General features: G+C 33.1%; 1 protein-coding gene and 1 long non-coding RNA gene across 2 annotated transcripts; both read right to left on the minus strand.

Annotated features, from left to right (window-relative positions):
• Window positions 1-7,581: 7,581 nt before the first annotated feature.
• Window positions 7,582-25,902, minus strand: LOC127734302 (fibrinogen C domain-containing protein 1-like). The gene is made up of 5 exons (XM_052244128.1): window positions 25,710-25,902; window positions 23,113-23,261; window positions 16,299-16,398; window positions 15,073-15,237; window positions 7,582-9,641 (listed from the first exon to the last, which is right to left on the minus strand). The coding sequence occupies exons 1-5, from the start codon at window positions 25,795-25,797 to the stop codon at window positions 9,391-9,393; spliced, it is 753 nt and encodes a 250-aa protein (XP_052100088.1). The 5' UTR covers window positions 25,798-25,902; the 3' UTR covers window positions 7,582-9,390.
• Window positions 11,141-12,260, minus strand: LOC127734304 (uncharacterized). The gene is made up of 3 exons (XR_007997509.1): window positions 12,234-12,260; window positions 12,098-12,131; window positions 11,141-11,723 (listed from the first exon to the last, which is right to left on the minus strand). It is a non-coding gene; the product is annotated as an uncharacterized LOC127734304 (long non-coding RNA).
• Window positions 25,903-27,524: the final 1,622 nt, after the last annotated feature.

Consider the following 27,524-nt stretch of genomic DNA (forward strand, 5'->3'; position numbering starts at 1 on the left):
ATAGGTCAGTCTTTGCTGGGACATATTATAGTGTTAGTATACTATTCAGTCCTAGGCCTTTGAAACTCTGATTGTCATACCGTTTACCACTACTCAGCCTAAAATGAAATATCTTTCCAAAGACCATACAAAAAAAAAACAGCACTGAAAGTATTTCCCATTCCACTTTTCACTAATTGTTTCATGCCAGACATTCAGTCTTTTCTACTGAGTGATAATACCGGTCGCGTCACTGATTAGCAGAGATATTACTTTACTTGTATATTTCACAAAAGTTTTACACAAATGCGAGTTTTTAGTTTTGCGGAACCTTTCCCGTTGCAATTTTCGCAATAATCAAACATTGGAAAATAATTAATTAACTGTACATGTATTCGTATGCATCGTGAGAAAATTACTTGCAACTTTATCATTACACAATGTAGGCCAGTTATTCACCATAATTTAAGAAAATATACCGAAAATTTACTATAGTATTTCACTTAGCATAATTTGAAAACATCTGTATTTGTTTAAAATTGATAGACTGTTTGGTTTTAGCAAAAGTCCCTCTTAATGCACAAATTAAAAAGACAATGATTTTAATTTAATAATATTTTATTGCAATAATCAAGTAATAGGATTTGAAACACGTTATTATAACTTATATTACCGAGTCCTCTCCTTACATATACAAGATGAAAGCTAAGACATACATAATAAAGCTTTAGTTATAGAAAACACAGGAAGGAGTCACACGTTGGCATGGCAGAAGAGGAAAAAAACTTAAACAAAAACAAAAAAGGAAACAAGAAAGAAAGAAAGAAAAGACAAAACAAGACTTGGAATGTTAAAATATGTTTGACTGTTTAATAAAACAACGAACTCTATCAACAATTTTAGAGTTAGTCTCGTAATTATATGCATCTTTTCCAAACAATAGCATTTCAATATCAATGTGTATGTTCATATTTATAAGATCATTACCCAGAGATATTCTTTGGTTGTAATGTAGTTGGCATTCTAAGAAATAATCGATGGCATGAACTTTCATTTTGTTATAAAAAACGGGGAAAAAAGAACACCGGATAGAGGTAAAAGACATTCAAGTTTTTTTTTTAAATATTTTAGATGATTTTTAATTCTTTGTCATAACGTTTTTTATGTTGATTTTTTTTTTTTTTTTTTTTATATTTCAATGAAAAATGTATGTCTAGATTTCATGTGTACTATGCCGATCATCTTTAGCCAAATGCCAAATCTACTCCTTGTTTCAAAAACTTTTGATGCGCTTTCCCGGAAAAAAGACACATGACGTCAATGAGATTACAACGTTATTTAGAAAATGTCCTGTCTTGTTTGCAAACCGATGAACTAACATTCGATATAGTTATATGATAGATAATAAGTGGATACTCTTGATGCCGAGTAGTCCTGAAAGACATTTACACGATGGGAAATTCCAGTACGAAAGAAAGTAGACGAAAAACAAGTAACGAAAATGAAAAATTGCCTGAAATAACATCGTCAAACATGGATGTACGAACATGTGATGACACGAAAAATAGCAAAGAAGAAATGAAAACACAAAACACAGAAACAAGAAAAATTAAGGCAAGTGTTTATGACAAATTTATAACTCTGAGAAGCAGCAAAGACAATCAATCACCAAAGCAAAACACAAAAATTAAAAGCAAGAAAGAAACTTCAAATGGTCTACAGCAGGATCAATGGTTAACAAACGAAAAATTGCAAAATGCCACAGAAATGAGAATGATGTCACCATGTGGAACAAAGAAACACGATAAGTTGTCCGAAAAAGGAAACATATCATTGCACGAGAAACTGAAAAGAAAATTAAAAATTGCGCGACGAAAAAATGCCACAAAATCATGGACAACGGAAAAAATAAAACAGGACGAATTTACAATGAACGCAGAAGAAAAGGTTAAGGCCTTTTTTGAACAAAACTGCACATGGACAACAATACACTGGTATGAAGATTTGGTAAGTGGGGAATCCCTTATTTCGGCAAATCCTGTTTTATGGAAAATACATCAGAGAGCTAAGACATTACAACGACATATTTGTAGGCGAAAAACGAGTTTGATTGTAAACGAGAAACAAATGATATCAGTAGTTGAAAATGAAAATACTACTGATAAATCATGTCAAACAGATATTCGACCAGAATTTTGGATAAACAGAAAAACTACTGTCAGATACGGAAACAATTTCATAAATGTAGTTTCTGCTACTAAAGAAGAGGATGAACTAAATAAAAAGAAAAAGCATGAGGAACTTGTGTCCGCTCAGATTTCATCGATTCGACTAGCAGTCTTAGGTGTTCTAGGAAGAAGTGGATTTGCAGAAACAATTAAAAAAAAATTAAAACGTGAACTGCCTAATTTTGACGTTTCTAAACACAAAAGCAAGGTGATAGCGATATGCAGACAACAAGTGGATTCATGTTCAGCAAAATTTGAACAAGAAATGGGGCCTTTGCCGCATAAAGAAGACACATTTAAGGATTCGCTTAGAATCTATATAATTTCAATAGCAAAACCATTCATGCTCTATGCGCAAAAAGCACTTGAAGATGAAGGTAATAATGATGAGAGGAAAATTGAACCGAAGCTTCCCACCCAAATTCCAGAATTAAATGTAATCAGAACGGAAATCTTTGAGAAGCACCATAAACAAATAAAAAGTCATGCCAACGAAACAAATGATGAAACGAAACAAATACGTGCTATTGAAAAAAGCCGAAAACCAACAAATTCTGCAGTGAATAAGAAAGTTGTAGGATTAGATCATGCACATGGATGTGGAGACACCACAGAAAATGTGCCTAAACTATATGAACACGAAAACAATCACTTATTTTTGAGAAAGAAGGAGGAAAAAATATTTGAGTTTGACATTAATCCAGTGGGACCGTTCGACAGAGGGACGCATTACCGAACGGATGGAGAAATCGCGATTGAAAAATGCAAAAAAGGTTCAAGAAAAGGATTCACCGAAAAACCAAAGAAGATAAAGACACGCGGAATTCCGAACAAGCATTTACGTCAACTTTCAAACGTTATTGATTTGGAGTTTACAGGAAAGGGAGAGTTAAAAGACAGCCTTAAAACTGACAAAGTTAGCGAATCGGTTAATTCTAATAGCAACAGTGACGAAAGCATAATGGAGGATTTTGAATTTGCACTGTTTGCACATATAGACAGCGTGATGAACTCGGATGAAGTAGAAGGAAGTATTGCTGACATGCGTCACTTGAATGAAAAACCAGCTCAGGTAATATTGGGAAAAAAGAATGACTGCGACCTCTTAAAAGAAAAGTATGCACCTAGAGTAAATAAAAAACGTCAGAAAGGTGACAAAAAGAACCGTCAAAGATCTAATTTGAAGCAAACTACACTCCAGTTTGGACTAAACTCAAATAATTCAGCTGATAACCAAGATGATACATTTTCCGACGAATATGACAACGAATATGATGAGGAAACATATTTCCCCCCTCAACCTACGATATTGTATCCAAACTCCCCGTTAACAGACGAGCACTCACTGGACTACTTATTTCCTAGTGTGTTAACATTTTCCCCACGTCCATGGCGTGATCATACACAAGTAATGTGAATATTAAACAAATATAATTTTGATATATGTAAGGTGCTTTGTCGTAACTCTCGAAATTGCTGCTTGGTACAAGATCTATATTTCTTTATATATATATATGATTCGTCTCAAATTCAGCCCAACAATGTTAGATCTATGTTCCTCCCTCAGTGGGATTCGAACCCTTGCTTCTGTGACATCGTCGCAATTAACTCCGCCTGCACTGTGTCCAGCGCATATATATATTTGCTTTTTGTTTAGCATTTAACGTCGGTTTAAACTTCCCGGAAGGTATCACCTGTTCTATTGCATTTATAGAAAGGTATTATTTTAAATTTTCCTTCTCCACATCGATCCAAATGTTCACTTAATGGAATGTTCCGATATAGTGGGTGTTTGATGGTTCTATGTGGACACGTACTCGTTCACAAAGAGTGTTATCGGTTTGCCCTATATATAATTTTTGGTAATTCACACTAGTTATGCTATAAATAAAATTGGATGACTTGCATGTCATATTTGCATTTATATAGAAGGTTTTTCCATTTAGGAAACGTTTCATATTGCCGGTCTCTAAATAATTGTATCCTTTTGAGCAGATACCACATCTAGTATCCCCACACTCTTTTACTGAATATTTATCCTGAATTGAGTCGAATTTGGCGCGTGTCAACAAGTGTTTTTTTTTTTTAGGTTTTTAGATTGCCGGCGACTGTATATTAAGTTTTTTGAGATAGTTGTTTCATTCTCTCGCTTTGGTGTAGTAACGGGAGATTTGATCGCATAAAACTATATACGTTTGGTAATTTTGGGTCGTATGTGCATACAAAGGGAATCATTTTATTTTCCGTTTGGTTTCTTTTCGGGGTTCTAAGTTCCTGTATGGACAAACGTTTTGCCTTTTTTATACCATCATCAATTAGTTGTTTTTGGTAACACTGTTGAGTCAGATATATTTTAAGTTCTTCCAGTCTCAGTCCGAAGTTTATCATGACACTGAGACTGGAAGAACTTAAAATATACCTGTGATATAAATATTCACGTGAAAATTTCATTTGAAATTCACCTCCAACGAGCTTTTACGTAAAACTCACGTGAAAATTTTCACGTGGATTGAGATTCTTGCTATCCCGTTGTTAACATCCTGTCAATATCTATATTTGGCTCTACAATTACGTTTTTGAGACTCGTCTGCTTAAGACGTCTTTTCACTTTAAATCCATTTGAGATGTACTGATTGATATTTCAGTCTGGGATAATATCTTACAGTAACTATGAGCAGAAGAGTACGTTGTTTTTTGTCAAAGTTGTGTTAATTGTGTTTTTGGTTTTTTAATGTGTTTATTACACATCTGATGAGTCAAGTCCTTTTCAAATGACTTTTACAGTTTGCTCTATGTTGTACATGTACGGGGAGGAAGGTTGAGCACTCACTAACGGAATTAGCAGCGCTATATTCTTTATATATATTAAAATAAGGAGATGTAGTATGAATGCTAATGAGACAACTATCCACCAAAGTTAAATGAAGTGGATGTAAGCACAAATGTATATTCAACCGTACGGCCTTCAATAATGAAAAAATCCCACACCTTATAGTCGGCTATAAAAGGCCCCGACATAAAAAAATATGAAACAATTCAATTGAGAAAACTAACGGCCTAGTGTATAACAAAACAATATACGAAAACAAATATGACAGAGATGAACCAACGACAACCACTGAACTACAGGCCCCTGACTTGGGACAAGCACATAAAGAATGTGGCGGGGTTAAACCTGTTTGTGAGTGTTGCCTGTCCAAAATAATAAACCTTAATCAAGTGATTGGTTGTTGGTTGCTGTTTGCTTTAACTCTTTTTATGTTTATTGTTTTAGTATAAACCAAGTTTATGATTTCCTTTTTTGAATTGTTTTAAATTTTGTCATCCAGGGGCCTTTAAATGCAAGATTAGAGTTTTCTTCTTTAACACCCCCTTTCCCCTTTTCCCTTTTCCCCATAAAAATCAAACAATCACTCCCTACGTGGAAGCCAATCTAAATATCAATACATAAAGGCAAGAGAAGACTTTGCCTAAGAATTTATTGTAGATGGACACAAGAGATGATAGAACTTACTGAAGACAGACAGTGGCGATATGAGAATTTAGTGTAGACAGACACTGCATGGCGATATGCTATTTTACTGTAGACTGACACTGGCGATATGAGAATTCACTGTAGACATACATTGGCGGTATTATTAGTTATTTTGGTGTTGTCAGGGGTGAACAGAATTTTACACCGTTGTTGATAATTGATACACCCCGAGGCGCAGCCGAAGGGTGTATGCATTTTTGACACAGATGTATAAAGCGTTCCTTTACTCGTTTTTATACCGGGGTGTAAAATTGAAAAACACCGATGTTGCTGTGTTTTGTCAAATACTACCTTTTTTATTTTTTGAGGGAATTTTCGAAAAAATTATTTTTCGAGAATAAGAAACAAAAAACAATTTAGGGACACATTTTTTTTTTAATTTTGGCAAAAACACTTTTGCGATTTACACCCGTATAATCAACCAATTAGATTACAAGATTCTTTTGCTTCATAAGAAATAAAAGTATTTACCGTGTAGATACACACTAACGGTAGTATGATTTACCTTAGACAGAAACTAACGATATATATGAAAATTTGCTATCGAACAAAACTACAGTATGAAAATTTACTGTAGACAGATACTGGCATTACTAAAGACAGACTCTGGAGATATGAACATTTCTGGTGTCCCTTTCTTTTCAAAATTCATCTTAATATGTATCTTTATCTGTGTTTTATCAGTTTTTTTAAAGTTTTTTTTTCTTGTCTTTTTATTTTGCTAAAACTGACTTGGTTATCTGTGAAGACTGGTATGATAAAAGTACCTTAATTGCCCAAATACTGCTGTCCTTGTTCCGATATGGAAATAAGGAGATTTTATGTGATTGTCATTATCAACCATCGAACAACGAATGAGCATGTAAACAAACTGCAAGTCGCCGTACGGTCTTCATTGATGAGCAAAACGTATGATAAGCAAGTCACTTTTAGAAGTGTTGGTTGTTGTTACTTTTAACTTCGACATATCTTTCGAGGTTTTTTTCAAATGTAATTTTTCCCCAAAAATGTCGTTAAGAATATACCAGGAGTGTTTTGGGCATTTTCTAAGGACTTTTTGAATATCAATTTAGCTTGCACTGCTTAAATTTTGATATTGCTTTACAAGTGTTTAGCCAAGAACGTGCCATATCAATCCAGGAAAAAACCATTGCAATATGCATAAAGTGTATGGCATTTTTACGCTACTCATATTGGATCAATGACACTGCTTATAGACAGCATGTCCCCAAGGATACTCAATGCTCGGCAGTTTAAAGTCATATGAAACTAGTTTCTTGTAATTTTATTATTATCGAAATTATTGAACCAATGCATTCATATATACTAAACTAAGTTGTGAATGCACGTTTTTATTTATGTTTATAACGAATCTATAACGCCTATATTTAAAAAAAAGTTGAATATGTTTATCAATGTCGCGATGCGTTAAACTTCGGCAACATTAATTGACAATCAACACAGAGCATGTGAAGCACGAGACAAAACGTGAATTGATAGAGGTAAGATTTTTTTTTTGTATTTTCCATGCGTTCCCATTTGTTAATTAAACGTTTCCTTAGCAGTTGTTAAAAGTTTTTTTGTATTATCCTTTTACAAGAAAATTCACGTACACTTGTTTTATAGTAAAACTTTGCTATTTAAGTATATAAAACATATTCAACTTTTTTTTTTAAATTTGAAGTTTGATATGACTTTAATACAATGTTCTAGTATATTAGTATTGAGTCACCGAGACCGTGACAAATTGATCTGGGAAGGTTTACATCTTCTAGTAAAGTTTCAGAGCTACACAATAAATAGGATAATATTATATCAAATACATGTACATAAGAAAAATATATTTCAATTTATTTATTAGGATAGAAAAAAAATAATTTCATTATACAATGATAAAAAGGTTATGGTAACATGAAAAGTATCCAACTCATTAAATTTTGAGGCCGCATGTTAAGACTCTATCAAACATTATCTCAACATACACATATATCCCAGTAAAATTGGCTGCAAATTCGTCTGAATGACAGGAGATAAATGATGGGATTTGATTTGTTATTTATATAGAAAAACGAATATGATATAAATTCCCCACTCTGTAGTTTTTATGCCTAACTTTTGTCAATCGCTAGAGATTGTATTTTTTTTGTACGAAAAATCTGTATTTTCCTAGGGCAAAAACGTAAGGTGCGTCTAACTAAAATAAGGACGCGATCAGAATAATGACTTTTTATGACATTTCTGTGTACATTCGTGTGACGCACAGTTCATAATTCTATTATGCTGTACTTGTGTACTGTCGTAAATTAATTTTAGGTGTTCGTTGTTATTCTGTGGTTTACATGTCGAAATGTACTATTATATTATTTATTTATGTATTTCTCTTTCCTGAGTGTTCTTGCATTTATTTGTACTGTATTCCTGTCACGTAATGTTGTCATTTTAACGGTATTTTTAACATTACCATATAAGAGGGAGGTTTGGCTAGCCATAAAACCAGGTTCAACCCACCATTTTTTTCTTAAAATGTCCTGTACCAAGTCAGGAATATGGCAGTTGTTATCAAATAGTTCGTTTCTATGTATGTTGCATTGGCGTTTGTTTTTGTTGCACTTCAGTGTTTCTGTTGTTCCGTTGTTTTCCTCTTATAGTTGATGTGTTTCCCTCGGTTTTAATTTGTAACCCGGATTTGTTTTCTCTCTATCGATTTATGACTTTTGAACAGCGGTATACTACTTTTGCCTTTATTAATGACAAATTCTGTAAACGTTGACCTTCTACTAACAGAGAACCTGGCCTAACAGAGAAAACGATGTCAAAGCTTATCAAAGTTGGATCTATATTCATAAGGTCATTTAACTATAAATATTGATAAAAATGGAAAATAAAACAAACAAGACGTATACAGAATAATGTAAAGTTTTCTACCTTACGTTAGCTTTGTAAAGATACTTTACGTCGTAGGGTAAGCATACATATATGTAGGTTATAGCGTTTGACATCTTCTTCCAAGCCCTTACTAAACAAAGCAGTATTTTGTTTAGACCATGTGGGCACCAGTGGTTGGGAAAATTTGATGCAGTTAAAACCAGTAAAGATATTAAAAAAAAACTTTTCCTTTTGATTTGATTTCATTGTATACTTTGGTTCATTAAGTATGACGTAAAGATCCTCGGTTACCCCAAACACTGTTGCATATTGTAATTATTATGTACATAAGCCAAACTTATTTCCTTAACCCACGCTTATTCTGTTACCAGTAAAATAAATTGTTATCTTTTTCCAAAGAACAAAAATATAATTGCTGAATGCGCTTTTGATTTAGAAACTGTTCATTTTCCACAATTAAAGTACAGATATAATTCATGTTTCTAGATAACCAAGGATAATTAGTAATAAGAAAAGGAAATTTGATTTTTTTTTAACGTACTTAAACATATAATTTAGTGAAGCCGTGCATGAGCAGTCCAATGTTCCTGTAAATCATATCATATTTAACACAATAATTATAACCAATGAGTGATTTTTCAATAATATCTGCGACCAAATTAACAGAAAGTATCAAAATCAGGTACTTGTTATGAAATAAAAAAAAAACAAATGTAACTTAAAAACAGTACTCCGATACAGAGGATGTTTAGCGAATAATATTCATTTCTTTCTACGTATCATCATCAGTGTCGCTTTGAGAGAGTAGTGATAACCTTTCCAAGTTTCCCAGTTTACACCATCAGCAAAAGAAGTGTGTGTTCCGCTAAGATACTGTCCATTTAAGTTTGACGAATGGCAGTCTTTGTACCACCAGGCCCCTTTAAAAGATTTAGCACAGTTGTGTCCATACTGGTCATTATCTTGATCTTTAGTAGTAAAATTCTGCCCATTTTGTCTAGCCAATGAATCGCCTTGGTAAAACAAATTATATATGCATTTATCAAGGTAGCCTATAAATGACGACAAAAACAGCGACAAAACCGTTAACATGAGAACAATAGAAAAGTAACTCTTTTTCTGAAAAAAGTCAACAAAATCATTAAAAAAAACAATGAATGCCGATGACGATATTGATTAAACGTTATAGAGTTTTGAATTGTACATCTTAAAAACATTTTAGGATGAGCATAATATCTTTGAACCTATCAACAATTCCAACTAAGGATGCTTATGTTCATCTATATAATAAACCTAACACAAAGAATCAGTATATCCTCTATAAACCTACTAAGAAAGGACGAGTATATCCTCTATAAACCTACCAACATAGGATATATATATCCTCTATCAACCTACCAACAAAGAATGAATATGTCCTCTATAAACCTACCAACATAGGATGCGTATATCCTCTATCAACCTACCAAGATAGGATGAGTATATCCTCTATAAACCTACCAACATATGATGAGTATGTCCTCTATAAACCTACCAACATAGGATGCGTATGTCCTCTATAAACATACCAACAAAGGATGAGTATATCCTATTTAAACCTACTAACAAAGGATGAGTATATCATCTATAAACCTACTAACATAGGATGAGTATATCCTCTATAAACCTACCAACATAGGATGAGTATATCCTCTATAAACCTACCAACATAGGATGAGTATATCCTCTATAAACTTACCAACAAAGGATTCGTATATCCTATCTAACCTACCAACAAAGGATGAGTATATCCTCTATAAACCTACTAGCAAAGGATGAGTATATCCTCTATAAACCTACCAACATAGGATGAGTTTGTCCTCTATAAACAAACCAACATAGGATGCGTATGTCCTCTATAAACCTACCAACAACGGATGAGTATATCCTCTTTAAATATACGAACAATTGTTGAGTATATCCTCTATCAACCTACCAACATAAGATGAGTATGTCCTCTATAAACCTACCAACAAAGAATGAGTATGTCTTCTATAAACCTACCAACATAGGATGAGTATGTCCTCTATAAACCTACCAACAAAGGATGAGTATGTCTTCTATAAACCTACTAACATAGGATGAGTATATCCTCTATAAACCTACCAACATAGGATGAGTATATTCTCTATAAACCTACCAACATAGGATGAGTATATCCTCTATAAACTTACCAACAAAGGATTCGTATATCCTATCTAACCTACCAACAAAGGATGAGTATATCCTCTATAAACCTACTAACAAAGGATGAGTATATCCTCTATAAACCTACCAACATAGGATGAGTTTGTCCTCTATAAACAAACCAACATAGGATGCGTATGTCCTCTATAAACCTACCAACAACGGATGAGTATATCCTCTTTAAACATACGAACAATTGTTGAGTATATCCTATATCAACCTACCAACATAAGATGAGTATGTCCTCTATAAACCTACCAACAAAGAATGAGTATGTCTTCTAGAAACCTACCAACATAGGATGAGTATGTCCTCTATAAACCTACCAACAAAGGATGAGTATGTCCTCTATAAACCTACCAACAAAGAATGAGTATGTCTTCTATAAACCAACCAACATAGGATGAGTATGTCCTCTATAAACATACCAACAAAGGATGAGTATGTCTTCTATAAACCTACCAACATAGTGTGAGTATATCCTCCATAAACCTACCAACAAAAAACGATGAATATGTCCTATAAAAACCTACCAATAAAGGATGAGTATGTCCTCTATAAATTTACCCACACATGATGTGTATGTCCCCTATAAACCTACCAACAAAGGATGAATATGTCCTCTATAAACCTACCAACAAAGGATGAATATGTCCTCTATAAACCTACCAACATAGGATGCGTATGTCTTCTATAAACCTACAAACCTCGGATGAGTATATCCTCTATAAACCTACTAACATAGGATGAGTATGTCCTCTATAAACCTACCAACATAGAATGAGTATATTTTCTATAAACCTATCAACAAAGGATGCGTATCTTCTCTATAAACTTACCAACATAGGATGCGTATGTCCTCTATAAACCTACCAACATAAAAAGAGTATATTTTCTATAAACCTATCAACAAAGGATGCGTATCTTCTCTATAAACTTACCAACATAGGATGCGTATGTTCTCTATAAACCTACCAACATAGGATGAGTATATCCTCTATAAACTCACCAACATAAAATGAGTATGTCCTCTATAAACATACCAACAAAGGATAAATATGTCCTCTATAAACCTACCAACAAAGGATGAATATGTCCTCTATAAACCTACCAACAAAGGATGCGTATGTCTTCTATAAACCTACCAACATAGGATGAGTATATCCTCTATAAACATGCCAACAAAGGATGGGTTTGTCCTCTATAAACCTACCAACATAGGATGTGTATGCCCTCTATAAACCTACCAACATAGGATGAGTATGTCCTCTATAAACCTACCAACAAAGGATGAGTATATCCTCTATAAACCTACCAACATAGGATGAGTCTGTCCTCTATAAACCTACCAACATAGGATAAGTATGTCCTCTATAAACATACCAGCATTCCAAGCTTAAGTATAGTATATTGCATATTAAACTAAAAAATAATGCCAACATATGATGAGTATATCAAATGTAGACCTACCAATAGAGCAAGCGTTAAATGAGTATACCAGCAATAAACATACCAACATAGGATGAGTATGTCCTCTATTAACCTACCAGCATAGAATGAGTATGTCATCTATAATAAAACTACCAACATTTTAGGATGAGTATGACTCTACCATTCAATTTTTTTACCTCACTATTTTGGTAATATAGAACCACCTTTTATTTCGTATACATTACCCCCCCCCCCCCCCCCCAAGAAAAAACAGTAGAAGTTTACTTTTTAATTATACGTCAGTTACATCAGACGTTAGTATAGAAAATAATTCTCTTTCAACTTGAGACTGCCAATCATCAAATTTTAGATATGACTATGGCCATTTTATTACGAGGGACCGCAACATGGTCCAAACCGAGAAGTTAAAAACTTTATGAAAAAATTTACCAACATATCGTCCTCCATCGATAATAGATTCGAAACTGTGCCGTCAGGTCTCTGAAGACGCTTTTTCGTCATATTGTAAAAATTGTTGTAATTGTGAAAATCCGATAACGTATACATATTGTGAATTTAATTTAGAAATTAACTAAATGTTACATAATGCGCCTATTTCTAGAATAAGAAACAAATTTTAAGTACACTTCTTAAGCGGTATGTGTTCCTACCGGCCAACAAAGCAGCCAACAATGTCGTGGTGGTATGACTTTTAGAAATACTACAAGAGGTTCTTTAGAATGAAATTATAAAGTCTTCTACATTCAGAACCGTGCGCTCCACAGAGTTTCATATCAAATAGTATACAATCATATCATTATCAAATCTCAGATTAAGGCCTCCTTTAAACATTTGAAAGTCCCTACTATGTATTGATTACCTAAACTACACAACAACAAAAAAAAAACCCGGAAAATATCGTTTCAATTGCACCCCTTTCATAGCAGACTTGTTCCTGTATTGCCAGTAATTACAGTGCAAGGCCAAATTCTGTAAAGACCCGACTAAATTCAATCTAATTGAAAATTCAGCAACAATACCGGTGTCTTGATGATATTTTTTCGTTAAATATTAAAGAATTCTTTTTTTAAATATTCTGCCGAATTCACCCAAAGGAACTTAACTTAAATAAATCAAATATACACAGCAATAACGGTCCTTTCCTAGATTTATATATTTCAGTTTTACATGGGAAACGCTTCACAGAAATTTACGACAAAAGGGACGATTTTGTGTTCCCTATTGTTAATTTCTTTTTACATATCTTACATATACACTTACATAGTGTTTATATATCATTATGGATTTCAATGAACGCAATCTATGTAATCCTGGTACCTTTGATAAATATTACTGATAAATCATTAAGTCAAGGATTTCGTGACCACACATTACTTTACTAAATTCTTTCATATATACAAAAAGTTGGGTTGGAAGTTTGGCTGTACACGTAGAAAACTTATTACTAACGGACAGCACATCCTAATTTTTACGGTGATGTTGTTTATCGAGCCCGTAAACTTAAAATACGATCCGGGTAATCTTATCGGTCCTTTGAATAAACTTACCTTAAAAGGTCACCAATTTAACACTGTAATAAGATCTTTGAAAATGTTTTTTATCGGTACTAATATTGATTTTGTTATCAATAAGTTAAAGCCCAACTACTGTATTATTGCTATACACCTACCAACATTCACGGTCCTATATTCTGTAGATACCTATATTTTGGCATTGCACAATATCATGTTTTTTTCTGAGTGTAAATGACGTCTTTATACTAAATCTATTGGTTGTTGGATGTTCAATGATTGATATATCAGTTTCAGATACATGATTTTTTATAAGTTGTTATTGGCTTTGAACTAGCTTTAAGTAACTACAGAATACTCTCAGGTTTGTACTTTGTGTCTTTGGTGTTTTTGTTAGTTGTGTTTGTGCTTTGTTTCAATCTGATGAGTTCTTCCAACTGAATTTTATAGTTTGTTTTCTAGTTTTGTCGTTTGGATTATTTCTACATTTTGTTATTTCGGGCATTTTATAGCGGAATTGGTTTTACTCATTATTGAAGGCCGTACGATGATCTATAGCTGTAAACTTCCACCTTATTTAGTCTTTGGTTCAGGGATGTCTCATTGGCAATTATACCATATCCTCTTATTTTTGTGTGTCATCTATAGAACTATCAAAATTACCAACATAGAATGAGTTTGTCATCTATAAACTTACCAACATGGGTTGAGAATGTTTCCCATTAAACTACCATCATTGCATACATAGGATTATCATCATATATAGACAATATTACATGTATAGGATGAGTCTGACATCTATAAACCCACCAAAATGGGATAGATATCATACCCATCATTATTATCAGCATATGAAGAGTAAGTATTATATAAACCTACCAACATTACCATAATGGATCATAATAGAATGATCATTTATAAACCTACCTACATTACCAACATAGGACATATATATCATCCATAAACCTACCAAACATTACCAACAAAGAATGAATATGTCATCTATAAACCTACCATCATAACCCCAACCATAGGATGAGTATGCCATCTATAAACCTACTTACTGGGATAGGACGAGTATTTTTCCTCTACATCTTCCACTATTACTAATAAAGGATTAGTATATCATATATAGGATAAGTATGTCATTCATAAACCTACCAAAATAGGATAAGTATGTAGCCTATAAACCTATCAAAATTATGTCAACTATTTGTATAAACTAACCAACATAGTATGTCATTTATAAACTTACCAACGTTGCCATTATAGGATGAGCATGTCATCTTATATTTCGCAGCTTCATCATCAATGTTAAAGTTTGTATATTTAGCGTATCCAGTGCGATTTGTAAAATCTTGCATTGTTATTAATAGCTGATAGTCGGCTTGGGAGGTCAGAATATGAAGATTTTCGTTGCCTGCAATAAAACGTGACAATTAGTTTTCTCAAGTTAACTACTGTTAGATCGGGAATTGTAAGATTTGAAGTTTGTGAGTTACAGTATTAACAGTGTCAAAACTAGAAACCGCAAATATATAATAGTAGTTAAAAACAACAAAATATATTTTGATGGTAGCGAACATACCTTGTACAATATTTCAAACAAACCTAAATTAAATGCTAAATTGATCCAAATATCTCCTATATTTTTTACCTTATTCTAACAGGGAAATAGAGAATCAATTTTGTTTAGAAAGAATAAAAAAACAACTGGGCATATCGGAAGATACGATACTGTTGGAATAATTATTAATGCCGTTGACTATCGACATTTGGTCTCACCCGGATCTTACGGCTGACTTGTGGATTTGGTGGCCATTCCTGAGCATTTGAATAAAAGTCTGTCGTTGTTTAAGTTTGTCGGACAGGAGCTATTATATTTTGGGTTTAAGATGCTTTTAATCATATTTAACAGAGCTTGGTCGTTCAGAAGACTGCAAGCCATGTCAGTGTAGTAAAATGAGGCGGAGGCGACAACGAAGTCGCGGATCAATACAGAAAGTCTGGCAATGGTACATTACAGTGTCCCAACAACACCGACACAGGTTCTTCAGACGTCTTTGAACATATAAATAAGGTTGGATTGTTTTGTATATTGTAAAGCACAATATCCATGTATGAAAAAATGTTTGATCATGTGATACACGAGACTCACCAACTTAAAATCAAAAGATTCCCAACAGTAAAATATAGTACCAAAGGATACACTACAAAGAGCCAATTATTTCATATCACCTTTAGTTCAAATTATTAACAAAATTTCGTCTCAATGGTAAGTATCTAAGGCAAATTCAAAGATATGTAATTTAAACATATACATTTTAGTGAATAGATCGAGACGATCGGATCGTTCTTACATGTGCAATAATCAGAACGACCTAAAGCTGTTTATTGTAAAAAAAAACTCATTACGTAAATGAAAATGTGGTACAAACATATTACAAATAAACATTGTTATATAAAACAATACAAAAAAACTAGCAAGCCAATGTTCTTCCTCAAGAGTACCAAATCCAGTTTTATAATCATCCCATCCTCTGTAAAAATCAACTGCACCATTTAATCGTCTTTGGAATACCTGCAATTAAATATCCATAATTTTGTCATTATATCGTTTGATTATTTGTTATGTCTCCCCTTCGACGAAGCTAAACATGCTTCTTCTTCTGGTTTTCATACAACTTTGTCCGGGCATATTTTTTTATCTTTTGACACTGGCTTATGAAATTTGGCATGAAGGTGAATGACCTCTGGTGTATTACCACCATAAGACGGGGTCGCAAATAATTATAACAACCCTTTGATCTTGTCCTTTGACCTCAAAGTCAAAATACAGTTTTATTTTGTTTTATATTTTTGTGTCTGGAACTTAACTTTTTTATCCTTTAACATATTTTGATATTTGGCACATGGATGCAGCACCTCAAGACGAGGTGGTTTTGATATTTGGCACATGGATGCAGTACCTCAAGACGAGGTGGTTTTGATATTTGGCACATAGATGCAGCACCTCAAGACGAGGTGGTTTTTGATTGTACCTTTGGTATCTTCTGCTTCTTGGTTTTTATGAAGAAGAAAAGAAACTCGGAAAACTTCAGTTAGAACATCTTTATACAGTGCGTCGCCTTTTAAGAAAACTTAGTAATAAAAGTAAGGAAAATCTTGTATGACTTACAATGAAAGTGGAAAGGGGAGTCTTCAACCGAGGCTGGTATTTCACATAGTCATATGAATGAGCATAATAGTGAATGGCAGCATTCCTATTTTATCTCTGGTCTAAATATACTAATTATTCTGCTTATCAAGTTAACAAAGACTTGAAATTTAAGCAACGCTTGTAGCAAAGATTTAATCCAATGTGGCCTTTGCGTGAACATATTCTGACATCGGACTCGGACTTCTTTTAAACTGAGTTTTACTGTGCGTATTGCTAAGACGGCGTGCACAAAGTTGACGGCAACTGTAGAATGCGCTTTTAAAAGTAGTTTTATACAACCGTGTTTAAAATATTTTTTAAAAAGGAAGTTTTTTTTATGACAAAATGATGCATGCTAGCCATTAAAATCCACATTACTAGTAAGGTTATCAAAATTAAATCTATAAAGTATGAAACGAACATAGAGAAAACGGCAGAAATATGTGAAACTTGTAACATTAAATAACATTTAAAAAGCATAAAATAGAGTTTTTGACCTAAAATTTATACAAATTCAACATATTTTCCCGCATTTTCGTTAAATAGAATTTCCGGGATTCGGATTATGACGTCATACGAAATTCGCCGCAAAAAAAAAAACGGCCATGGTGGAATGTAGTTCGGTATGTGTAAGACGTAGCAATTTTGAAGGATTAATATTCGAAATGGAAGAATCTGTAATAAAAAATATGTAATTGCTATCTTTTTTATTTCAAAATAACTTGATATTCCAAATGTGCATAAGAAGAAGTTTAAAAAAATCTGCAAAATATGAATGATTCAATAGTCCAGTCTGAACACCTGGCCACCGTTTCACAAAGCCTTCTTAACTTACGATCACCGTATCATTTTACGATCCGTTTACGTGTGGTTCTACGTTCCCGTTACGTGTGTTTCACAAAGGCATCGTAAAGGACTACTAAGTTGATCGCAAGTTACGCACTGTGTATCATCGTAAGTGTATCGTAAAACGGAACTCTAGCTGTAAACAGGAGGTGTGAATCGTAGTTTATTTACATCGGAATATGGCACACTCTTCTTTCACAGATCGATGAGTCGAGCACGCCGATGATAGCGGACGTGAAAATGTTTGCAGAGAGAATCCGTCAACATCATTGAAATTGTTTTGCCAAATTGGTTTCATGGATAAATATTGTTATCCTTACATCTTATATTCTATGTTTTGGATTATATTTCTTTGTTGAGGAAAATTTCTGCAGATATTTTCAGGTTTGTTTGAGACATGTGGTCAGATCAGACCAATCTATTTGATGTCTGAGGGTTTAAGCTGTTGTTCCACTAATGGATCGGTAGTTTCTTTCCGAGATGCTTTATTGTAGGATTTTTGGCTTTCCTCTACCAGGAATACAGCTGGGCATTTAGCGGTATCGGTTTTGGAATCCAAGTATGTCCTTTTCGGTTTCTCGTTCGTTGACTTGGCATTTGTGCGGCATCCGGGGTGACCTTATCCTTTATTTTGTTTATAATTGTTTTTATATTTTGAATTTTTATATTTGTGAAGACGAGCGAATCAGGTGAGTGGGTGTGTTTGTATGTTTTTCATTTGTAGACGAAAAACAAGCCTTGTATCTTTGATAGGTTACTTCCTTTGATATTCAATAATACTTTTTTTCTTTGTATCGGAAATTTGAAATAATTGGAGAGTGACGAGACGTGTTTATATCTGATCAAAGGAGTAAACGAATTTTTCAACAATTATTTGATAATGTCTAAAGTTATTATAGTACTGCAATTTTAGAGGAGATGTGATTGATTGATTGATGTTTTCTGAACGTACAGTGGCAAATATTTCATGCAGATTTATGACCTAGAGAAGAATTTTCAAACAAGAAATAAGAAAATGCATGCGTTGTCGTTGAAAAAGAATTAAAAGAAAGTCCAATAAAAATAAACAAAACCAGTGTATATAATGTGCGAATCCTGAAATACTATTTTCACTGTATCCGTTATGAATTTCTAATGTAGAATGATAAATAAACAGACGACAAATTCATGATTTTTGAATAGAATAAGAAATGAGATATAATGTATACTGTTTTTATAAATTCATGATATAGGTATGAGATGCGGACGGGTTTTCATCGCGCCTACAGCCATCAAGGTGTAAAATTGATACACAAATAGATAAATATTAAGAATAGTTCACGAACAGAGCGTGCAAGAGATTTAAAAGCAGCAGTTAAGTTTCAATGGCAGAAAAATGTACCTTTTAACATAATTATTAATGTTGTATAACTTAAAACAGGTTTTGTTATTCAGCTTGTTGATATTGAATTAAATTCCACTATGCTGTTTTCGTTATGCGATTCATGTTTACTGTCGAATAATGATACTAGACTTTCATTTTCACTGTAGGGGCGATTTTTTATTGTACATGCGATGCATTTTCACGGAAGGAAATTAATTAATTTTCATCATATAACGTCTTAATTCAGCCGACTCTCTAACAAAATTTATGAAGTCAGAAGGATTGATTATATGCGACCCGCCACGGCATTTCCAGGCTTATGGAGGTAGAACATCATTGTGAGAAAAACGCCGTTAACTATATGTGACTAGCCACTTCCAGGCTTATGAGGGTACATTGTCTAAACTTTGCTTTTTGTATATTTATCTAGAACATTCTGAAGCAAAAAAAACTCTGTCATGTTATTATGACCTATTTTTTGTAATAACAATGAAACGAGTCATTTCGAATACCGACATGATAATGAGACTGTTCGATGACGAATTTTTCATTATCGAAGACACTAATTTATAAAATACAAAATTATTGTATTTTATTGGCGCTTAGTTATCTTCAACAGCGTATTTGAATAAAAATTTCAAACGAATTAAATTTACAACATTACAAACAGTTCTTAGCTCTAATTTAATAAAATGTAATTTAAACTTGTTAAAATGAAGTTAGTATAAAATTTGTCAAAGAAAGCTTTTAGAATTCTTTTTTTTTAATTTGTCTTTTAACTAAGATTTATGATGCATGTCTCTATACATAGTATGCGACGCGTAGCAGTTTATAAGTAGTTGTTCTAATATATGCATTTGATACAGTGCATTTATTATGGATATATTTTAGACTCCATTTATGAAAATCTATAGATCAGAGAATTTTGATTTTTTGTATCAATTTAAAATGTAGATTCAAATATTTATATGTCGTTGATACAGACAAAAAGATCATAGCATGTCAAAATCATGATACAACAGGAAATTTTCATATGCACGGTCTGAACACAAGAATTTACAGAACTTACTGAATAGAGAAAAATGGCAAAAAGAATTACAGAATACAGAAATGTAAAACCCCCCCACCCCCCCCCCCCCCCCTTTTCCCCCCTAAACCAGACCCTCATATATCATTGTGACGGATAGTTTTGTTTGTTCTAGTTAACTGTTTTTATTTTCGAAAAGAATATTTGTACAAGGTGTTGTTAATAAATGTAACGGACAATATATACCATGCCCTCTCAGCCGACGTCGTAATTTCATTTTTAATGAAAGAAAGTATTTAAAAGCTTCTCTCCCTGTGCAATATGATTTATTAAACTCAGTAGGCAGAGCAATTTTTATGACTACTTGCATAATGTTTAATCGTATTAAATTCGGTATCAAATTTATATTAATAATAAAAGTTTCAGATCTTTAATATTGAAAACGGGTTAAAATTATTTAGTTGCATTAATATTGATATAAAAACATCCAGTTTGTTTTTTTGTGTGTTTTTTTTTTTTTTTTTGTAGATCTAAGAAAAAAAGCAACTCTGTTACACTAAAACAATTGACTAATTAAAATTGTCACATGGTGTCTTCTTATGTCGTCTGAATTACAATGTAAGTTATTGATCTGTAATTTATATATATTCGCCATCCGTAATTATTATCTAAAATGTTTATTTGGCATGCCATACTCGATAGAAGTGCGGACGTGAAAGAAAGCACTCTTCACAAAAACGTGAACGGAGATTACATTCCACGGAGATTACGTTTCGATGATTTCGTCATTTATAAAACATAATGCTTGAATCTGAAGATAGAAGTTGTATTAAAATTGAATGTTGACACCGATATCGATCTGTTGGATGTAGAATTTATTTTCAAAATAGGTGTTTGTTTAGGATATACCATTCCACGGAGATTACATGCTTAACAAATCTCTGCAGTTTTCAACTTTGTTTAGTTTTCAAGACTGATATGATTTGGAATAAATGACGATTTAACAAAATTATTCAGTATGGTAACCTTATAAACAAAATTATTTATGGTAACCTTATAATCAAATTTAACTCATACCACACTCTATGTTGTGCTAAATATTTAATATTGCTTGGTCTTCTATCCGTTAACGGGAATTACAGGTTTACGAAGAAAACATTATGACGGCCGTACCGGTACGATCACTATCGTTGTGCAATATGTACTAAACTTTAAAAAAATTAAAAATATAGATAATAAAGAAATATAAAAATCTCAGATATAAGTATAACAAGCTACGGGTATACAACTCGAAGTCGTTAGTTTTGCTTTGTTACGGTGGAACAAATCAGCGTCATAAAATTGGCGCTTTACCGGAGAACCAGTGAGTAGCGCAAAGCTTACAAAACCTGCGTTTCAGGAGTAAGTGCATGGGACCTATTTGTATCATGTTTTATATCTGGTTCTATTGCCAATGTTATTTCATTGATACTGTGTCTATCCAGTCTGTATCTGGATACAATATCCATTTCATTTTCAAAATGATCAAACGAAGAAAGTGTGGTTCTAATATTGAAGATTCTTCTTCGTCTTCTAACATTTGCAGCATCTTGATCGAGAATAAAGCCATCTTAGATATGGTTTAGTTCATATTCGCGGAAAAACTACGATCGAGATACGACTGGGTATAGCACGACGGCTTTGTGAAACGGCTGTAAAACCTACGATTTATTTACGATGAACGTACGATGACACGTAGACTTACGAAGGCTTTGTGAAACGGTACCCTGAATTGTTTTAATGTCTAACTATTATGTTACAATTTAAAGAAATGACGTTTTAACGCTATTTTCTGAATAGGGTCTACGACATAGTAGCTTATTATTTCCATTCCACTGCTATTAGGATATGTTTATTTATAGTTCCAGAATGTGCTTTTGCTGCACTTTGTTGTTGGGAAAAAATGAGATATGTTGAACGTTTATGTTTAAAGTGATGTGATAAACTAAGTGTCCAGTGTTTTTGTTACACGTTTGTTTTCTAGGGGAAATAATGCCGACGTCGTAAATGAAGTCGTAATTTGAAGACGTTACGTTTGTGGACTCAGCTTTGTGCACGCCGTCTATGTGTTTCTTTATTCTACATTGGCTAGAGGTATACCGGTAGGGGGAGGGTTGAGATCTCACAAAACATGTTTAACCCCGCCGCATTTTTGCGCCTGTCCCAAGTCAGGAGCCTCTGGCCTTTGTTAGTCTTGTATGTTTTTTAATTTTAGTTCATTTATATGTTTTGGAGTTTAGTATGACGTCCATTTTCACTGAACTAGTACACAATTTTATTTAGGGGCCAGCTGAGGACCACCTCCGGGTGCGGGATTTTCTATTTTCTCGCTGCGTTGGAGACCCTTCGGCTGTTGTCTGCTCTTTGGTCGGGTTGTTGTCTCTTTGACATATTCCCCATTTCCATTCTCAATTTTACATTGGTATTTTTTATGTTAATAGAATTGGGGTATCTTAAATGGAAGCAAAATAATATGCTAAACTCGCTTTGAATCCGGCGTTTCTTTTAATTCTACTATGGAAGTATTATATTATAAAAAACAAATATTGACCATATTACTTCCATGATTCTGCAAACACAAGTTATCAAATGGCATATTATCTAGTTTTTTAATTACCAACTGTGAACAGAAAAAACGTAGCACGTATATATATATATATTCAGATGAAGAACAGAAATATTTATCCGACTTATCTTGTCTCCAAACTGTTGACCAAATACACGTCTTTAAAAAAAAACAAATGAGTAATTCTTCCTTGAATTTGACCAACAGCCATATGACGCCAATAAATTTCTTGTTATTAGGCTTTTGTAAACTCACCGTCCATCCACCACCTACATTTTCTACCTTCATATTGCAATATACATTGAAGCCATCTAATGAGCCTCTCGGGTAAATCATGTACACACCACTTCCTTTTTTAATATCAATATCCCCACAATCTATTGGAATTTTGGTGTAGGATCCACCTAAAAATAAAATGTTGTACATTTATTTTTAAATATTTATGTTTAGTTTTGTACATTTATTTTTAAATATTTATGTTTAGTTTTGTACAGAATATTTTTTATTGTTTAAGTCCGATAGTTATGCAATATTTAAACAAACATATTAGTTTCTTACATATTATTCAGCATAATTTAGGATCAAATACACAAGCTATACTTAAAAGCATTGTCCAGATAAAAAAAATTTTTTTTTGCATGAATTAAATTCACGAAGACTATGAACTTACATTATAATGAAGTGAAATATTCCGGCTGATCCGGAAATTTGATTGGACACATTGACAGGGAAATGAGCCCATAGCCGCTGTGAACAAGAACGAAGAGAAAAATGGCAAATAATGTTAAAATCAGGACACTCAAGTATAATGTATTATTTTTATTCGGGCTTCACAGGGGATATGGGCTCATATTCCCAGCCAATCGGCCCTATATCCCCTCCACCTGACAGCTAAGGAGATATAAAACACTGACAATGAGGAATATGAGGGTTTGGATGGATGTCCTTCATTTTTGTATTCTTTAAGTTTTTAGGTAATGTTTCTCTATTCTTTATTTATTTGCCCTATTTTTCTCTATTCTTCTTTTTTTTGGCCCCTTTTCTGCACTTTTTACCTATTATTCTCTGTTCTGTAAACTCAATCCACACCCTCCTATATCCCATGCGAAGATCCAGAATAAAATATAATGGATTAAATGCATTCATATACTAGTACTTAAAAGACAACAAAGACAAACTTGAAAACTACTAGTACTTATTACAAATTAGAAGCAATCTTGCAAAAAAATGACGAACATATGTATGACATACAAAGATATTTGTTTTAAACTTCTAGATGTACCTGTTTAGGTGCGACTGTGTTTTCTAACAAAGGTAATTTAGCAACCTGGGCCTCTTTTGTAAAACCTTCAATATCGTGGATATTTAGAGGCGCTCAAATAAAAACAGTTGGAATGCCATATCAAATACGACGATGAAGAGCCCATAAATTGGCAACCAAAATGAATTAAATGAACTTAATTATTTTCAATGAGTTTATGATCAGCCTTTTTGATCATGTTATCACAAATTAATTAGTTGTACATGTAGTAGAAAATGAAAAAAACCTGATTAATGGCGTCCATAAATGGTTCCGAATTGTATTTTAATTGGTCCGAGTTATTCTTTGTTCCGACTTGTGCCGTTATGAATATAAAAATAAGAACATGAGGTGTGATTGCCAATGAGACAACTATCCACCAAAGTTCAAATAAAGTGGATGTAACTTAAAGCAATTGTAGGCAATCGTACGGCCTTCAACAATGAGAAAAACCCATACCGTATAGTCGGCTATAAAATGCCCCGACATGAAAAATATGAAACAATTCAATTAACTAACGGCATTATTTATAACAAAACAATAAACGAAAACAAATATGACAGACATGAACCAACGACAACCACTGAACTACAGGCTCCTGATTTGGGACAGGCACATAAAGAATGTGGCGGGGTTAAACATGTTTATGAGCGCTCAACCCTCCCCTAACCTGGGACTGCAATATTATCCTTAATATTTCGTTTGGAACAGATGTAGGAGTTGCAGTATATAAAGAATAACCATACATTGTCTCGAAATATAAATTTTATTTGTACTCGGCTCAAAACAGGATAGAAATGCTCGGCACAGCCTCGCTTCTATCTGTTTCTAAGCCTTGTACAAATAAAATCTATATTTCCAGACAATGTATGATTATTCTATATATAAAAATAAGTTGAAAAAGTCTTAACTCATCAGATCGATACAAAGCAGAAAAACATCAAACATAAACACAGACCGGACGTGGCAGGGTATCTATCCATCCCTCATCCCTAACAACAAAAAGGACACTAAGTACAGATCTGAGAGTACTCGCAGTTACTGACAGCTAGTTCAAAGCCAATAACAACTGATAAAAAAATCATGTCTCTAAGACTAGAATATCACATCCAACCTCCAATGGATTTAGTTTACAGACGTCATTAACAGTCAGAGAAAAACATGACCTTGTGCATGTTCCGTCCGAAATTCGTTAGATATTTTCCTGTAACACTCTTCACATGAGTAATTGTTGAAAATTTAAACAAACATTTAGATAAAGCACATCGGACAGTCATTAAAAATCTCTCTTTTAACAAAGAAAAGAGGTTCAGTAACTGCAAGTTACCACTAATTTTTCAATGATGATAAATTGTAATTGGTCCTCGAATAGTAATAAACTGCCACGGTAAAAATTCTCACAAAATATGCAACTTGAAATAAAGATGACATAAAATTTAAGACTTGTCTAGTTCAATTGAAACGAATTTGCACTCAAGTATGAACGAACATGATTTGGTTATACAAATGTAATAAATATAAAAAAGAATTTACAACAGTAGAGGATACTCAGTATTACTTTGAATACTTGTTGAATTCACCAATACCACTATGATTCCAAGGAACACCCCAGTTTTTAAAGTGAATGATACCATTTTCATACTTTAACTAATGAACTTCGAAGATACAAGGTGTATTTAGTTTACATAGGAAAAAACTCATAAACATTGTATATAATTTAACGGCTGAATACGCAGAAGTGACACACAAAAACAGGTCTCCGCATTTAGTATTATAGATAGGAAAAACGCATAAAAATGTTTTATGTAACTTCATAACGGAGACCTCCGGATATTTGTTTAAGACAGTTTCCTGTTGTAAGTTAAATAAAATCATCATCAAGGTTTTATGTTTTGCTCATTTATTTTGTCTTCTATGAAATTCCAAATACATAATTTTTTTTAATTTCCGCAGAACTTTTTTTTGTCAGGACATTTTTTGTACTGATATAAAAATAGGAAGATGTGGTATGATTGCCAATGAGACAACTCTCCACAAGAGACCAAATGACACAGAAATTAACAACTATAGGTCACTGTACGGCCTTCAACAATGAGTAAAACCCATACCGCATAGTCAGCTATAAAAGGCCCCCGAAATGACAAATGTAAAACAATTCAAATGATACAAAATAATGAACGAAAGACAAATATAATATACAAAAACAAACGACAACCACTGAATTACAGGCTCCTGACTTGGGACAGGCACATACAGAATGTGGCGGGGTTAAACTAGTTAGATGGCACCAAACCTTCCTCCTAACATAGGACAGTATTGCAATAACACAACACAAGATCACACTATACAAAACAACAAACGAAAAACAAATATGATAAACAGCAACAAACAACAACCACCACTGAATTACAGGCTCCTGACTTGGCACATGCACATATAGAATGTGGCGGGGTTAAACTAGTTTGAAGGCGCCAGCCCTCCCCTTACCTGGAACAATGGTGAGTTCTTTTCTTCTCTTCATGTCTAATTATCATCTTTAGATATGATCCTTTCCCAAAAGAGGTATTTAAATTTTATAAACTACAAAAGACAAATTATCTGCAATTATATTTTATTCCAATAGTACCAATAAACTTCATAAGTACTAGAAGAATATTCGTTTTATTAATGATATCAAAACAAATATTTTAACATTTTTAAAACTATCTTCGCTGCATCTATCTATTTAATCAAGTTTACTTTCTTTAAAAAGAGTTAAAACTGTTACAGTATAATACCTACTGCTTGAAGATATCACAGAATGATAGTTAATGACTGCATTAAAAAACTATGAAATTATAATCTTATTTTATAGAAGTATATTCAGACGAGATAAACTATTCTAAAAAAAAAGCTGAAATTAAGAAAATCCATCATAGTATCATGATGAAAAAAGAAAAAAATAATCTGGAAATATGACAAGAAAGGACGATAAATTGATATCTCACATAGTATTCTTTTAACGACATTTAATTTAATCATTTTATTCAAGGTTTTAAAAATCTGTTGCAGAAGAAAAGGTGAAGGAATGATAGGGTTTCATTTTTTGCCACTTGAATTCGAAGAAATTTTATCAAGTTATGATTAAATAACTTTCTGAAGAAGTGTACACGACATATATCTGTCAGATATCAGTTTTCACTATTTTGAATTATAGTTAACATACTAATGTAGAATTTAAAACTTCTTGCATTTAATTACAAAATAGCCTCATTTTGAGGTCTTGTCTTATTTAGTTATCAGCCTTAACCTTACTAAAAAGATATTTTGGCTAAAAGATGTCTTATACAAAAATATTGATGTGGGGGAAAGTCTAATTTTTCGTCGA

The sequence above is a fragment of the Mytilus californianus genome, unplaced genomic scaffold (genome assembly GCF_021869535.1).
Source record: "Mytilus californianus isolate M0D057914Y unplaced genomic scaffold, xbMytCali1.0.p SCAF_3, whole genome shotgun sequence".
NCBI classification, from domain to species: domain Eukaryota; kingdom Metazoa; phylum Mollusca; class Bivalvia; order Mytilida; family Mytilidae; genus Mytilus; species Mytilus californianus.

Coding starts and splice junctions, on each gene's coding strand:
- LOC127734302 (XM_052244128.1), bottom strand. CDS start 25,797: ATGAAAATGGTATCATTCACTTTAAAAACTGGGGTGTTCCTTGGAATC. Junction 16,399..23,112: donor ATGTAGGTGGTGGATGGACG/GTGAGTTTACAA, acceptor ATTTAATTGCAG/GTATTCCAAAGACGATTAAA. Junction 9,642..15,072: donor ATCCTATAATGGCAACGTTG/GTAAGTTTATAA, acceptor TGTTTTACCAAG/GCGATTCATTGGCTAGACAA.